This window comes from Peromyscus maniculatus, chromosome 4 (assembly GCF_049852395.1).
Source record: "Peromyscus maniculatus bairdii isolate BWxNUB_F1_BW_parent chromosome 4, HU_Pman_BW_mat_3.1, whole genome shotgun sequence".
NCBI lineage: Eukaryota > Metazoa > Chordata > Mammalia > Rodentia > Cricetidae > Peromyscus > Peromyscus maniculatus.
The window spans coordinates 58,252,740-58,270,444 of record NC_134855.1 but is presented as its reverse complement, the minus strand read 5'-3'; the positions used below and the strand labels follow the sequence as shown (position 1 = coordinate 58,270,444).

The 17,705-nt window shown below is 42.2% G+C and overlaps 1 protein-coding gene across 1 annotated transcript in view; it reads left to right on the top strand.

The window, feature by feature from the left end:
• Frzb (frizzled related protein) overlaps positions 1–5,498 on the top strand; it is a 34,545-nt gene extending 29,047 nt beyond the window's left edge. Inside the window, exon 6 of the mRNA XM_042275553.2 lies at positions 3,979–5,498. Within this exon, the coding sequence (XP_042131487.2) occupies positions 3,979–4,089 (111 nt within the window). The 3' untranslated portion in view covers positions 4,090–5,498. The remainder of the gene's footprint in view (positions 1–3,978) is intronic.
• Positions 5,499–17,705: the final 12,207 nt, after the last annotated feature.

Sequence of the window (17,705 nt, the reverse complement as noted above, 5' to 3'; positions counted from 1 at the left end):
CCTCAAGGCAGGTAGTGGGCTCCAAAAAACCAGCTCATGTACCAGCCATGTATCCTGAGCCTATTGCCAGGGGGCTCCTTAAGCAGATCAAGCTATACAACTGTCTCGCTTATGAAAAAAAAGGATTAGATTTTATGTTCAAAGTAGTAAAGTACTGGGGCTGGAGACTTAGCTCTGTGGTAGAATGCTTACCTAGCAAGGACACACCAGGTTTAGTCTCCCGCACCAGAAAAAAAAAATCCTGTCTGCTGATTAAGTCCATAGAAAACCATCTCTTGTATAGATTAATTACTTGCTCTCAACTACATGAGAATATTAAGACCTGATACACATACATATACACATGCATAGACATATACACATATATTGAATATTCTAAGAACTGAAATTGTCTTTAATGAGAATATTAAGACCTGATATACATACATATACACATGCATAGATATATACACACATACTGAATATTCTAAGAACTGAAATTGTCTTTAATGTCTATTCATTTAAGGAATGAATTCTCTGTACATGTATCAGAGCTCTAACTACAGTTGCCCTACTTTCCTGTGAGACTGCCTGTAGTTAGCCAATCACAACAGGCTGGCTTCACACTCACTTTTGAACACCAGTCTCCTGCCAGTTTATTATTCTGCCATTGGTAGGGTATCACTTCCATTTTCATGTTCTATAGAAGTCACAGAGGACTGTTCTAATGCCAACATCATACTTCATTTCAGGCAGGAAGAAAGGAGGAGGTAAACACAGTTTTCCAAGAATTCTAGCCAGAAGCTTTATCTTAGAACTTTTGATCAAGACTGGTGCTGTGTCGATCTCTAGTTGGGAGAGCAGGGAATAGAGGATTTTCTTGCTTCTAAACAAATTGCTCTTCTCCAAGAAGGGGAAAATCAATGATGACTAGAAAAATACCACAGTTTCTAATGTACAGACAATTTCTATGAACAAGGTGCTGCCACAGTCATCAGTGGAGAAAGGATATGACCAAACTAGGTCTTGAGAACTGTAATGTGGCTTTAATATTTTATATTAAGATCCTAGAATTTATATATCAAAAAATCAAGTAATGAATTACTTAGTAATTCTTTGTTTCTTATTATTGAACTAGCATGTCTTCTTTAAAGATTAGAATGAGTGGGGGAAATGCATAAGAGGCCAAAGAATCTCCTAGGATGGGTGCTGGGTTGGGGATGGGGAATGGGATGTATACCAAACATAATACATCCTGCTCTTTCTGAGAGCTGGAAGGCTTGGGAAGCATTTAGAGGGTAAGCTAAAAACCCTTAGGCAGTTGATCTTACACATCTGGCACTCAGCACAGCAGACACATGTGAATCAAAGTGACCTACAAACTGTGGAGGGCATGATCTCATAGAAACTACCAAGTCCCTTTTGTCCTGGGTGTTTTTGTCAGAAGTGGGGTGCATTTTAAATGCAGACTGTGAGCGCTCTCTGTTTTCATCTCTCATCAATTAACCTGGGGTTTAATTATTAGTGGAGAAATGGCTCTTCTTCAGAATACTGGGGTCTCTTTTCATCCTTTCAAGTCTGTTTTCTGCTTCCCAATGCAGAACAAGAATTTGTCCTGAATTCCTGTCCCAGTTGGAAGAGCTTCTGCACCTCTGTAGCATGTGTCTCAAACCTGGCTGGTTATGTTTTCACGGGGATGCATGGCTTGTCCTGTTTTATAGCATGGTGCATTTACTCCCCATTGCTTCCTGCAGGGAACTCACAGTTTTTATGAGATCATTGATGTTCTCAGATTGAATTTAAACACACTAATGGAAAACAATAAAACAGTAACTTAAATCTTTTTTTTTTTTTTTTTTGAGACAGTGACTTGCTCTATAGCCCTAGCTGGACTGACACTTTCAATTTAGCACAGGCTGTATTGGTACCTGTGATGTAGCACAGGCTGGACTGGTAGTCGCAATATAGCGCAGGCTGGCCTCGAACTCTCTGTAGTTCTCCTGCATTGGCATTTGTATTATAGCAGAGTATCATTGCACCACGCTCTTTTCTATTGTTTTTCCTTTTTAAAAGATTTTTAATTTTTTATTTCATATGTCTGAGTATTTGTGCGTATGTCTATGCCTGAGTTCCTGGTGCCCAAGAAGGCCAGAAGAGGGTGTGGGATCCCTGGAATTGGAGTTATAGATGTTTGTGAGCTGTGTCTTAGGTGCTGGGAACCTTTGGTCCTCTGCAAGATCAGCAAGTATTCTTAACCACTGAGCCATCCCTTCAGACCCAGTGGGCCAATTTCTAATTCATGTTTATGCTATGAGCCAGAAGTTTGGGGTAGGAAAAACTCTTCCAACTAGAATTATTAGGATCCTTATTATAGGTTTCTAGTTAACTCAGGAATGTAAAAAAGACTTTTATGGAGGACATTATTTTTTTTGTAATCCAATCAAAGTTGCTCTTTACAGCTGATTTTTCTTTGAGAAGAAGCCCATTTAAAAATATCTCTTACCATCCTCCTAAATACATGATTGTTTGTTGAGTTCCACAACAGCAAGTAGTCCAAATCAAGATATTTGAATTACCTTGGGAAGAGTTAAAGATTCTTTCTTAAATATGAAAGCAATAATATTGTGGAATAAAGTCAGCCAAGACAACTTAATAGAAAAATAGTAATAACCAACTTACTGTTTGCCATTCACTTTGTACATAGTTCAATCTTCAGAATAATCCTATATTAATGTTATTAGTCTCCATATAGAAATGATAAAAATGCCATCAATCAAGTTAAAAAGCTTTGCATGCTAAGTAGTGATTTAGATCAGAATTTGTGCCAACTAGCATTAACTTCTTGCTACTTAAAGTGAGGTCTCTGAATCTGCAGCTCAAGGGTCACTGGAGGGCTCCTGGTGTGGACATCATGGACCCCATTTCAGAGCTGCTAACCAAGAACCTGTTCTCAGCAGGACCCTCTGATGATTTCTATGTTCCCTGAAGTTTGTCAAGTACAGATGTTCTTAGCGCTTCCCATACTTTCAAAATGTAGCCTCCATTCAACTCCTTATATTATAAGTAAACACTACTGACATTGTTCATATGAAATACAAGTAAATGTGACTTTTCTTATTAAAAACAATGCAGACAGCAACAACCACAAACAAACAAAAATCCTACAACACGTGCATTGTAAAACCCGAGGCAGAGGCAGGATCTTGTGGTTTTGCTGTAATTGGTGAATATTAGAAAATCATTCTAGCGATCTGCATATTTTTACTATCTGTGTGTACATGTTCGTGTACACGCACACGGTGGCTGGAGGTCATAGTGAGGTGTCTTCCTCAATTGCCCTCTACCTTACTGTTTGACACAAGGTCTTTCCCTGATGCTGATGCTCAACTGATTAAGCTAGACACACTGACCATGAAGCTCCAGGGCCCCACCTATCTTTGCCCACCTACCACCCACCCGCCCGCCCTCGCTGCTTCCTCAGCACTGAGATGGTAGACTTGCACCACTCCATCACTCCACTTGGCTTTTCTCCAGACATTGGGTACCAAACAGTAGGTTTTTACACTTGTACCATCTCCCCAACCACTTAGTTAGCTTTTAAAATGTTACGTTGCTTTGGTCTTAAGAGGATGAAAAATAGCTCCTCTTTCAAAATTATCAACATAAATCTTCCACTTGAATATAAATTTGGAAAGTACAGAGACTGCTGACATTTGCATCATTTACAGACACGGAAATTTTAGTCCTAACTTTTGGTATGATGGCCTTACTGGATGTCTTGTAGATGAGGTGGTCTCTGTTGTGACTTTTGAAATCAGAGTGTTGAGGTGATGCAGTATCAGTTTCATCGTTATCCTGGGATAGAGATTTTATGCTTTTGGAAAAGCAGTAAACCACGTTAGAGACCAGACTTTGCAATCTCCCTTAGCTGCTAACGTCATAGAAATGATGCTCCGTGTGCTGTGTCCACGTGACTGTTTTCTCTTTTACATTTCACAGCGCTGGGATATAAAACTCCGCCATCTTGGACTGGGTAAAACGGATGCTAGTGATGCCACTCAGAGTCAGAAGTCTGGCAGGAACTCTAATCCCCGGCCAGCGCGAAGCTGAGTCCTGAAACGCAAAAGGCCACACCCATGGACTCCCTACTAAGACTTGCATTGCTGGACTAGCAAAGGCAAATTGCACCATTGCACTCACGACCTATTGTTTACTACAGATACTGTGTGTGTGGCAACTGAAGTTACTTCCGCGTCCTCTGCTCCCGCTTCTTAATGGCCTGGGCTAGATCCTCAACTATGTCATGCATTCTATTTTACTAACCACGGGGAAACCGCTCTTTCACAACAGTCGCGATGCATTCACCATGTTGATACGAAGGTCTCTGTACCAGAGTTCCCCAGGTATTAACTTTGTCTTCTGTACCCAGATTGAGGATGCAATATTGGATGTAAAGAGAAATTTCTGGCAATATCTCGAAAACTAGATACGGCTGTAAAACAGGCCCTGCTGGTGTACGTCCAGCCTTGTTTCTGTATGCCTTTTGGGCATTTTCCCTCATGCTATGAAAGTCCTACATGTTTATTAAAGGTAGAATGGCAGTCTGGAATTAAATACGGCACACGCAGAGCAATGCAGCACCAGGAAGCATTCATGAGGAAATGCCACACAGCATGAATACTTTTCAAGATTGGCAGGAAGCAAAATAAATAGTGGTAGGGGCCAAGAAGAGAACATTTCGCCCGACTAAGGAGCATGCTGGAACCAGGAGCCCTTGAGCCATTAACAGCGGTGTTCTCCTGACAATGGATTTGATTTATTCATAAAGATATTAACGGGCATTAGAGAAAGACTTAGAGCGAGACATCACTATAGCTCTGCTTTCTTATAAATAAAACCCACTATGAGATGCCCCCCCCCACTTCCATTCATAATAAATTTGGCCTGCTGTATTGACCAGAAAAAGAAAGTATTCAAGTAGCATGCATGTGCACCAGGGTGTAATTTTAAAGAGGTATGCAACTCTATAAAGTATTGTAGTTTACAGGACAGTGAAATATGCAAATTTGTTTTTTTTTAATTATTATTTTTGCTTTGGGCTTGTGATTTTGTTTTCTGGTGTGTGTACGTCTGTATTTGTGTAGGGGGTGGGTCTAAACCATCACACACCCAAGTTGGACTAGATTGTAGGTCTGCTCTTGGCCTAGACGGTTTCATTTGCATTTGTACTGTTTAATGCTCAGTCAAAATATCTAATAAAAGGAAGCATGGTTGTCAGGAGAGGGATTATTCTGACTTTTAAACAACAACAACAAAATGCTTTTATTATTCAAGCTGCAGGGAGACCCCTGTAGACCATGGGAAACCCGTGATGTCGATTCTTCCTTCCTGCAGCAGGGCTCTGTAGAGCATGTGCCAGTCACTTGAAGGCCTCGTTCCCTGCAGTTTACATATGTCATAGTAATAGATCCAGATTTCTAAGCGATGGTGTGCTGAAAATAAAACATGTATGAAGCAAACGATTCTGTGTTTCCTTCTGTAAGAAGAACCATGCAAGGATGAAATTCATTCCTGAGCGGACACTTCCTATGTTGGTAATTAATAACTTATCCAATTTCTTTCTTTTAGAAGCAAAAAAGCATCCTTGCCTTCCAATGAGCCCTAAACACCAAAATTTCCCCCAATTCCAGAAGCAGAGTCCCACGTTTGCCTATAGGTGGACAGCCCAGGCTTGGATCTACCTGTGACTGCTTTCAGGTACCTTGTACTATGTATTCTCTGATGCTGGCGTAGAGGCATCTCTTCCTAGATGCTGTTGTTATCCTTTTAAGATGAATTTCGTGTCACTAAGTAGTGGTGAAGTGCTGTGCTAGGGATGCTGGCCTCCAGCTTCTCCTCAGGGAATCTGTTGTGGCTTTGGGTTCCCAGGCTGAATGCACCCATCCTGCTCTGTTTTTCTCAGGGCTTCCACAGCAACCTTGGGGAAAGAAGAGGACTTGGTTGTAGGAGACTTGAAAGATCTGGCCTCTGTAATCCCTAACATGCCATTAGTGTTTCCAGGGCATAGTTGAAACTATTTTAAGTGACAGAAATTCTACTGTTTATTTATTTACTTTTTTTTTTTTTTTTTTAAGATTTATTTATTTCTTATGTATACAGCATGTATCCCTGCAGGCCAGAAGAGGGCACCAGATCTCATTACAGATGGTTGTGAGTCACCATGTGGTTGCTGGGAATTGAACTCAGGACCTCTGGAAGAGCAGTCAGTGCTCTTAACCTCTGAGCCATCTTTCCAGCCCTTATTTACTTTTTTTATGGTCCTGAAGATGGAACCAGGTCCTAGGAAGGCTATATAGGTTTTCTACCACCAAGCTACCAGCCAGTGAGGAAGTATTTGGATATGAATGAAAACCTGCAGCTGTTTCATTTAGGTGCATTGACTGGAAAACGTAATGGTTTTCAGTGGAGGACTTTCACATATAATAGATTTAATTCATACACAATTGCATTTATAGACGAAAGGAGGCAATCTCTCAGATTAAGCAAGTGTTTTTGCTACCTTCCATTTTAGTCATCTATGGTAATGTCCTGTCTTGTTTGTCTGCATGAGACTTGCCATTTCTGTGAACATTTTTAATGTGACAACACCCATGAACAATATCTGTGCCATTTTTCAGTTGGTTAGCTGCAACATCTTCACTAACAAACTGGGCAGACATCTTGGAGGGCGGCATGATTTCATCATAAGTCAGGTTTCTAAGCAGACTGCAAAGCCATATCTCTTTGGCTGTTGTCATATATGTCTCATTCATGCCTGTCTACAGGCCCTTTATGCTCACTGGGAAAGTCACTAAAAGCCGGGCAGTAGTGGCACATGCCTTTAATACCAGCACCCGGGAGGCAGAGGCAGGCAGATCTCTGAGTTCAAGGCCAACCAGGTTTTTTCCAGGGCCAACCAGAGAGAGTTCCAGGATAGCCAGGGCTACACACTGTCTTGAAAAACAAACAAACCAAAGCTGCTAAAAATTTAACCTACATGTCTGTTTCTTAGTAAACTTTAAGGCCTTTAAAGTCAACTGAAATTTTCTTCAGAAAAATTTGCTCACTTTCAGGGTTTTAGTCTTCATAGCCAGACTACAACAAAACAGTCATGCGCATGCTCAGAGAATCAGTGACAAGTGAGTAGGAACTTGTCTTCCCTTTCCCATGGATCCCTGAGTATTTTACTGTGTTGTGTATGGGGTAATCTGACTCTCTGCCATATGGTCCACTGTGCCTTGGGGGTGGGGTGGGACAAGCCTGTGTCTTTCCACATCTGTTACCTATTAGGAAGTCAAACACAAAAGTTACAATCACTGTGAGTAAATAGCTCTCCTTATTGCCTTCTGCAAGAAATTATTTGCTATTACATTTCAATAGTAAAATGACTTTCTAAAAAGCATTTCAAGATTGGTAATTGTTTAGCCCTATGGATTTTAACATTTTAGTACAGAAAAAGCATTAAGGAAGATGGTAAAAAAAAAAAAAAAAAAAAAAAAAAAAAAAAAAAAAAAAAAAAAAAAAAAACACGAAGCAGAGATTTTTAGTAGTGTGTCACTGAAATGCAACGTAGAGAATTAAAATATATGGTTCCCAGCTGCATTCATGTTAACAAAAATAATGCACTCAGACCTTTGATGGGAATCTCTTTGGAGTCCTGTCTAGCAGTGGCGAGAAGTTATATAAAACACTTACACATGTCCTATTGGTGCCTTAAAAGTTGATGGTGTGATTTTTCACTTCATAGATGAGTTGAGGATTTAGGACTTCAGACATCCTAAGTGGCAGAGAGGGGCTTTAGAATCTCTTAGTCTTATATTTCCCAAGTTGTATGTTTTCTGCTATAATTACTAATAAAAATACAAATGCCCCTTGATATTGTTTTCAAAAAGCACAGTATAAAGCAAATGGAAGGTCTATTGGCAGTGTCAGAAAACCTACACCATGTTGTCCAACACTATCCCAAATGCTGTCATTTTACTCATCCGGTTGTTCCCCCACCCTGAAGTCAAAATTTCAGGGGAATTGTTCTAGTTCTGGATACTTGGATAAATAAGCCAAGTGATTCTTTTCACATTGGTAGCTTAAAGATACATGATTTTGAAATGGAAAATGGTTATTTTTCTGTCTTCCCTTGAATTTGGAAAAGGTCTGAAGTTCCTAGTGTTTGGCAAGTCTTGGATGAAGGTGAAATCGAAGGTTGGTGGCTGTACACAGAAAACTCGGTGGCTGTTTTCCAAAAGGGAGGGACTGTCATGTCATGTTCTAGGTAGATCATTACCTTTATCTCTTGAAACATCAGGGGCATCACAATCAAAAAAGAAACTATTCCACATGGCTGGTTTTTCCAGCTTGTCATTCTTGAAGTATTTTTATTATGACAGATTCAACATGTCATTGTAAGACAAGTTTTTTGCTGGATAAAATGCAAACATTAGGTTTCTGCTTGGTGGATGGTGCAAACTTCAACTGTTGGCCCACAAAGAAGGAAAGGGTGTGATACTTCAGGTCAGTTTGTCTAAAAGAAAAGGAAGTGTGGACTGCTGAGGAGGCTGATGCAGAAATGAAAGGAATTGTCGATAAGGTCTTTTCAATAACCACAGGGTATGAGGGTGAGAGAGCACCCACTATACAGTGGCACTCTGGTCACATGTTTGCATAGAGATGTTGGATGGATGCTAACACTGTAGGCCAGGCTAGGTGCTTCTGGAGGATGAGTGAGGTGGGAAGCATGAGATAGCTCCAAGATGTTAGTCTGTGAGATGGAAGAGCAGAGTATTTCATCATACTGAATGGTAGATAAAGCTCATAAGTAAAGCCCAATGGATTCATTCTAATGTCTATTTCTACATCATTTGGCTGTTTCTATGGAAACCATAGCTTCTTGGAGGTTGCATCCCTGTGTATTGGTGTAACTGTAACCAAAATTTCTGAGGGAAGAATTGAAAAGGCGTAAAGATTTATTTTAGCTTCTTTTCAGATATTTGGTCCCTGTTCTTGGCTTCGTTGACTTTGGGTCCATTTGAGGCAGAACATCATGGTGGGATCATGTGAGGGAGGAGGCTGTTCCCTTCATGGTAGACAGGAAGCACAGAGTATAACCATCAAAGGCACACCTCTAGTGATCCACCTCCTCCAGCTAGCCCCAACCTCCTAAAGTCTTCAGAATTTCTCAAAATGGTGTCATCAGCTAGGGGCATGAACCACACAGACATGTGGGGGACATTTTATAGTCAAACCATAGCTGAAAAGCAATATATGAGGTAAAAAAAAAATTCTAGAAGAACTCAGCAAAAGAAGAAATGAGCACAAACAAAATCTCAGCTGAAAACCTTTCCCTAGGACATAGAATTTGAGGGAAAGTCAAAGCCTTAATGTGGACCATGAAGGTCAGAGGACGGCATGCCAGTCAAGACCACATTGTCCTGTCAGGGTGCTCATCTCTCCCTGCCAGGCTGCCTGTACCTCTGCTTTTCCACCTACTACTTGGTTGATAAAGTCAAATAAATGGCTTTGTCTATATATTAAGAACTGCTAGAAGATCAATCATGAAGCAAATATTAAAAACTAATATTCTTTAAATTCATTGATCAATATTCATCTAGCTCATTTAAACTTCTTTCAGATCCCCAAATCTAGCAGTCTGGGTCTAGCTACACAGTTCCAGAACGGAAAACCGCCAACCCTCTTCTTTGTTTGGAGACAGCACTTGACATTTAATCAAAACCTTTATACTACAACCTGAGAAAGCTTTAGGGTCAGGTGCCTATAGTTAAGCTCCTGGTTTGCTACTGCCCGGCGATAGCCGCCTTGTGAATTATGGTCAGGAGAGAATAGCTGAGCAGAGTAGGAACATGGTAGATGCTTAGTAAGTATTGAGATCATTCTATCTGTGCCTCCCAAATACTGAGAGGTTCACAGCTCCCAAACAGGCTCTAGCAAATGCTTACTAAGTCTGGAAGAAAATTAAATGCCCCGAAGATGTTACCCTGTTGCCCAGAGCGCTCTCCTACATCTTTAGACGCCAGACTAAAATAAAATCCACAGCTCACCCTCAAGCTGATTACTGGAAGTCTTTTCCTTTCCTTGAAGCCAGGAAGATGTGCTTAAAAGGCAGCAACAAGAGCTGTGGTGGCGGCACACTCGCACCTTTAATCCCAGCACTCGGGAGGCAGTGGCAGATGGGTCTCTGAGTTCCAGGCCAGCCTGGTCTACAGAGCGAGTTCCAGGACAGCCTGTGCTATACAGAGAAACCTTGTCTGGAACACCAAACCAAAAAAGCAGCAACAGGAGAGTGCTGCATACCTATGCAAGGGGCTGGGGAGATGGTTCAGTCCTCGGCACCCACATGGCAGCTCGCAATCTCCTCGAAACTCCAGTTCCAGGGTGTCTGACCTTCTCTTCCAGCCTCAGGAGGCTTCTGTTTGCACAGGGTGCTCAGAAACTCACAAAAACACACATGCATAAGCATAAAAAAAATCTTAAAAAGGAGAAAAACAAGTGTTTTGGCTAGTTTGCTGTAGTCAATTCCACAGAAATCATAGTCATCCGAGGAGAGGGATTCTCAATTGAGAAAATGCCTCCATAAGATCTGGCAAGCCTGTAGGGCATTTTCTTAATTACTAATGTGGGCGGGGCCAGCCCATTGCATGTAGTACCACCTTGAGCACATGGTCCTTGGTTCCATGAGAAAGCAGGCCTGAGCAAGCCCTAATTAGCACTCCTCCATGGCCTCTGCATCAGCTCCTGCCTCCAGGTTTGAGTTTCTGCCTTGATTTCAGTGGACTGTGATTCAAATATGTAAGTCAAACCAACTCTTTCCTCTTCAAGTTGCTTTTGCTCATGGTGTTTCACCACAGCAATAGAAACCCTAATAAGACAACAAGCAAAACCACTTTCTCAATGTTATTGTTAAATGTTTGGCTTTCCCTGAGAGTCACTGTGTGTACCCTGAGGCAGCAACCAGCGACCACTTAGAAAGATACGTGTTCCCAAGAAGAGCTGAATTTTTGTGGAGTTCTTTCTAGATGTTTTTCATTTCCTAGGGAGTTGCAGAAGTACTAAAGTATATTGACACAAAGTGTTTATGTTCAAAAAAGTACAGGCTCTGCATTCCAAGCTGCACACGGAAGAAGGGTCTCAAGACACAGGCTGCTTTTACTGCATTGGGAAATAAAACTAACTCATAAAGGGCTTGAGCTAGTCTATATTGGAAAAACAGATGACAGCCGAAGATTGAGCAGAAACAGGGACGACCTAATCTAGAGGTGGCAAATTTTTCTATACAGAGTCCCCTGGAAAATATCGAAGGTTGTGTAGGTCATCAAGTCTGTTGTTGGAACGATCAACTCTGCCATGATGGCTCAAAGCCAGACACTGATAACAAAAGCAGAGCTGTGTTCCAATAAAAGTTATTTTCAAGAATGGCAGGGGCCAGGATTTAGCAGACAAGCTTTGGTTTGTTTACTTTGTGGGTCTTTTGCATAATTTTTTTATCATTCTTTGGATTTAATGAAATTAATGGTTTGGGTGGCATTAAAAAAAAATAGCCCATGGTGGTGCCCGCCTTTAATCCCAGCACTCGGGAGGCAGAGCCAGGCGGATCTTTGTGAGTTTGAGGCCAGCCTGGTCTACAGAGCAAGATCCAGGAAAGGTGTAAAGCTACACAGAGAAACCCTGTCTTGAAAAACAAAAACAAACAACAACAACAATAACAAAATCGCTACTGGGGGAAAAACACTACTGTGCATAAGTGAGGCTTTGCCTAAAGTTTTAGCGTTATTGACTCAGTCTTCTGGGTTAAACATTGTTCACTTCATAGATCTGCTGAAAATGGAGGGTTTGTGGACTGTATCAAGTCATTGTTTCCTTTGTATCTGTTGTCTTACTGAATAAGGAGCTGAAGGAATAGAAGGCTCCCTACAGTAGGCAGTTCCTCGAGGAGAAAAATGAGATTGAAGAAAATAAAATGGGAAGTGTTTAGTCCCCCACCTACTTAAGAAATTATTCATAGTAACCATTTGCCACACAATTATATTTTCTTCCTGGGGGGGGGGGGATGTTGCTTTGTTTTCAGTGCTTGGGGATGGAACCAGCTAGGCTAGTTGCAAAGCTAGGGAAGACATGTCACTGAGTCACACCCCAGGCAGAAAGCACTTAAGTACTTTCTTTCTTCTTCTTTTTTTTTTCTTTTTCTTTCTTTTTTTTTTTTTTTTTTTTTTTTGTTCTTCCAGACAGGGTTTCTCTGTCTAGTTTTGGTGCCTGTCCTGGATCTCACTCTGTAGACCAGAGTGACCTCAAACTCACAGAAATCTGTCTGGCTCTGCCTCCCAAGTGCTGGAATTAAAAGTGTGTCCCACTGACGCCTGGCTAAGATCATACTTTCTTTAGGGATAAAGTTTTATAGCAACAAGACTCATGTCCTGAGTACCACACAGGCTGCCAGATGATGGAGTCTACACAATAGACAGGAACAAAGCTTATTTTTGTTGTTGTTGTCCCTAAAGTTCCTGGTCTCCTTTCATTCTTGTGGTCCCTCCCATTCGCTCTACTTTGATTTAGGTCTGGTATCCATTTTCTTTTTTCTTTTCTTTTTGGTTTTTTGAGACAGGGTTTCTCGGTGTAGCTTTGCGCCTTTCCTGGAACTCGCTTTGGAGACCAGGCTGGCCTTGAACTCACAGAGATCCACCTGGCTCTGCCTCCTGAGTGCTGGGATTAAAGGCGTGCGCCACCACCGCCCGGCTCCCATTTTCTTATACTGAGTACTGGTGTTGGAATGTTTGTGTAATCCAGATGTGTGCATCAGTGCTCACAGAAGCCAGAGGAGGACATTAGGTGACCTGTGCTGTCTCTGTCTACTTTATTCCCTTAAGACAGGGTCTCTCGCTGAGCCTGAAGCTAGGCTGTTGGTCTGCACACTTTAGAGATCTTGTCTCTTTCCCCATGGTCTCGGTGTTACAATCACGTGTGCGGCCAGAGGATCCAAGCTTAGGTTCTCCTGCACGCTGACCCACTGAACCATCTGTCTAGCCTCCCACCCCTCATTTTTAAAGCTGGCATGCCAGGGATATTAAAAAATGATAATAATTATATCAGTTATCATTTTCATTATTTTTTTTGTTTTTGCAGTGCTGGGAATCAAACCCAGGTCCCTATGCATGCTGGGTGTTGTCAGTTTTTAAAACTTCTTGTGCTCTCTGCCCTTCTGTGAGCTGCTGGAGTTGGAAAGAGAACTCAGGACATCCCTGGAGCACTCTGCCACTCTGTGTGTTGAACCCATTCACTGTGAGCTTGATTTACAACTGCCGTTCTTGCTTGATGGATCCCACATGCCCTGTGATTTAAACATCTTAATTTGCTCTCACTGGAGTGCCCTTTTATTTGGATGTAAATTGATCCTGAAACAGCTCCCAATCAGAAGTTTGTGTTTGATATATTGTAGCTTGGAGTTAAGTATGGTCATTCCAGGGTTCACTCTGTCAGGGGTAGAACTGAAGTTTCGTTCCTGCTCTAATTCACCTAGCTCAGGTTAATTTAACCATAAAATATACATTTTGACTGAGTGTTTAAACTTCTCACAAATAAATAAATGGTAAAAAAACCCGAACTACTCAATAGTGAAATCCAGTCTGTATGTGCAAATACAGAAGGATCTGAGTTTGTAACTATTAATTTCTTAAGAATTTTAACGGAATTTCAATGAAAATCGAACAAGATTTTTGTAGCTTGCTAGGCCTAAAATACCACTAATGTCTTCTCTTTCAAGTTAGCCAGCCACACAGCATATAGAATCAGAGTTTACCTGTCTCACTGAGAAAGAATATGAAGGGAGATAATTACCAGAATATGATAGGAGATAATTACCATTTGTAGATAATTCTAGAATTTAATAATTACCCCTCCTACAAGCTATACACACTGCAAATTGTAGTACAAAAAAATGTCAAATTACATGAAAAATTGCTGAAGTTATAAAAGTTAAAATTTTCTGTTGCTTTTGTTTTGTTTTGTTTTGTGTTTTGAGACAGATTCACACTATGTGTGCTATACTCAAATTTGTGGTCCTCTGTCTCAACTTCCTAAGTGCTGGGAGAAAAAAAATTATTGTTGTTGTTTGGGTTTCTGTCTGTTTTATCTATCTATCTATCTATCTATCTATCTATCTATCTATCTATCTATCTATCTATCTATCTATCTATCCATCCATCCATCCATCCATCCATCCATCCATTTATTTTGAGGTCTCACGCAACCTCGACTGGCCTCAAACTTAAGTTTGACTTGGACTTCCACTCTTTCTCTCCTGAGAGAATTCCTACTCACGTGAGAGGGCATGTGAGAGTCAGTGTTTGAAACCAGGTCCTCAGTCCTGATAGGACTATTAGAATCAGTTAAGAAGTTAATATAGTAGGGACCTCAGGACTGGTATGAGCCTTTAGTTGTGGTGAGCCACAAGAGTATATTATAGAGATTTTGCTGTGTATTAAAGCTATACTTTGACTGGCCAAGGGTCTGTCAAAAGGCAAGCCATTTATTATGAATATTTGGTGTTATCCAGCCTTTAATATTTCAGCTGTCTTCTGCTATGAAATTCTTGCATGCCCAAACATTCCCAGACCATTTGGCAAGCAGGTAACTAACTCCCTCACTGAGCCTAGGAGCTGCATAGCTTTGTTTCTAGTGCAAATGATACCTTGAGGCCTAGTGACTCTCCAGAGCAACTGACTGAGTACAAAAGAGGTTTTTACATATCAAGGTGGAAGGCAGAGCAACTTTCCTGAGGAGGCAGAGAACCACGTGGCCAGGGAAAGAAAGACAGGCATTTTTCTGTAGAGCAGACAGAACGGCATGACTGGGAGAAGAGAAAAACACGGAGGTAATGTAGATGGCAAGGCCAGAGTATAGAGCAAGTAGAGATGGAGGGCGAAGAAACAGAGGATGAAGATGAGGTGGGAAGCATAAGGGCTTAGTGAAGGGTTCACAACACGCCCCCACGGTCACATATACCAGGCGGACACTTCCGCCTAGCCAATTCCAGGTCAGGATAGGCATTTCCGGGTCAGGGCGTCTCTCGTAACCAGGATACCTGGCGGACCTGGACACCTCCGCCTAGCCAGTTCCAGGTCAGGATAGCCATTTCCAGGTCAAGGCGTCTCGCATAACCAGGATCCGTGATGCTACATGGCCACATAAGCGTACAACGTGACCATGTGATCTACGCACACGCGTGGAGTAGTGACGTGACCTGGCCACGCCCCCAGCTGGTTTTAAAAGCGGAGCACCATGTTCCCAGTTCTCTCTTCTCCACACACGTGTCTCTCCCACAGGCCTGCGCACTCTCTATCCCTTTAACTCTAATAAACTCTTATAAGCGGATTCTGTCGTGTTTCGTGACACTTCCTTGCAGGGTAAGAACACAACAAAGCTAAATAAATAACACTTAGTTGTTAGCAGGACTATGAGAGGGAACCGGATGGAACTGAAGCCATGTAGACAGGATTTCACCCCAGAGAAATAAAGTAGACAAAGAGCTTGGTGTATCTAGACTTATTCCTGCCCTGAATGCCTGACAGAGCTGTAGCTGAATTGATAGAATTTTGTCTTAGAGGAATAAAGTTAATAGACATAAGAACATAGTGTATGTAGATTTTTTTTCCCCCTCAGATATCCCACGCCAGACTTGGAAATCCCCGGAACCCCTGGGTAAGCCATATTTAATGGCTTTGCTGAGTACTGTGGTGAGGCATGGAAGTGTATTGGAGGCTGAGATTGCCTGCAGAAGGTGTGGCCACAGGACTGGCTTGGAACCTGTCAGAACCAAGAAACCGATTTGAACAGTGGGAATGAATGTAAGTGACCCCAAACTGTTATCTCTGAAACGGCCTGAGCAGCAGTGAGCTGGGCCCACCAAGCCTGTCAGGGCTGTGAAAACAGATAATGGCCTCACAGCAGGACCCCAAGGACGCAGGATGGCTCATGGGGAATGACCTCGGATTACAAAAAGCTGTACTGATGCCACTGCACCCAAAATTGCTTTTTTGAGGGAACAACTGATACAAGTGATGAGCTCTTTTGGTGCAATATTGGACTTTGTTAACTTTTGAAGAGAAATATTCCCGTTACGTTATTTACCCTACCTGCTACACTACCCGTGTGCTTGGCAAGGTGTGCGAGCTGAGGCAATAGTGTTTTAATTACCATGAGTGGGGCCGTTTGCTTTCTGATTGACCCTAAGACTTGCTCCACAGGAGGGAACCCCGTGTTTGGTACTGTAAGCCAGGACAGAGACCTATGGCTGGGGGCAGTGTGTGTGTGTGTGTGTGTGTGTGTGTGTGTGTGTGTGTGTGTGTGTGTGTGACAGGCCCTGGTGGAGGAGCCATTGTTTTCATTTTGCTAAGCAGAACACATGTTTACATTGGTAACAATGTAACACATTGCCGTCTAAACACCCATAGATGCTACAGAAGGGAGGCTCCGAAGACCTAGGGAGCTCCAAAACTTATGGCCCAAAAGGCCCCTCCCCAAGGCGTTATAAGCTGAGAACAATGTCTAGGAAGAGGAGACTCCTGGGTAAAACTGTATGACGTTGTTCAGGGGATTCCAGCGAGCTGTCTTTTATGCTGGCGTGGGCTTTAATGATGCCGTGGCATTTGCCTTATCCATGCTCCAGGAGGATACCCGTCTCCAATTATATTAGTTACTTTTTAAATCCTGTGACAGCTCCCCGATATAAAGCAATATAAGGGAGAAGAGATGACTCTGTTTCCCAGTTTCAAGAGGCTAGAATGCCTCCTGGCACCAAAAGCCGTGGTGGGAATGTGAGGTGACTGATTGTGAGGAATCAGAGGGAGGTGAATCGGGATGCCCTATCGACTCTCTTCCTTTTCCTCCTTTTAGTCCAAGACCTTAGCCAATGGGCTTGTGCCAGTAAAAGTGTAATCTGCGTCTAATTTTTTTCATTGCGAACAGAAAATTCTGGTTTGGTTGTGATAAGCTTGAGAGGCTTAGTAGGCGGATGGAAATGGTTGATTAGAGTAGCCTAGTAGCATTTTGTGTGAAGGGAGCTAGACATGTTAGGGTAGACCTTCTCTCCTCAGTTCCGGCTCTCTGTAAATGCCTTCAGGGCCATGCTGAGAGGTATGTCTCTTTGAGGACTCTAAACCCAGAAAGACAACAATGAAGATAATCCTCAGACCCATGCCCATGTTCAGTAACCTAATGGTTTCGCCAAACTTGACTTAAATGAAGCAGTTTCTTTGGTCTCTCTGGTGCCCTGTCTTGGTTGAAAAGACATTTTATTCATGTCTCCCCAAGAAAAGTCATGCTAGAGTTGGCTACTTGGAGGAGCTGTAGATGCAGTAGGTGGGACTTGGGGGAGAGAGATGGGAGATACAAGGACAGGCATAAAGGGCCATGTTGTTAGGGAGTTGCTTTTTATGTCAAAATAGGGTAGAGTGAGCTCAGCAGCAGAGGGATAGGATTAGGTTTATGTTTTTGCAAGTTTATCTCATCCCCACAGGGGGTGAAGGCAGGATTAGATAAAGGAGGCTGCTGTGGTATTTCAAGGGAGAGGTGGTGGTGGGGGGGGGGGTTGCTGAGCAGCAGTGCTTGTGGAGGGAGATAGACTGAAATAAGCCAGATGTAGACTGTGATCAGAGGACTAGCTGATGGCTGGTATAACCTGCTGA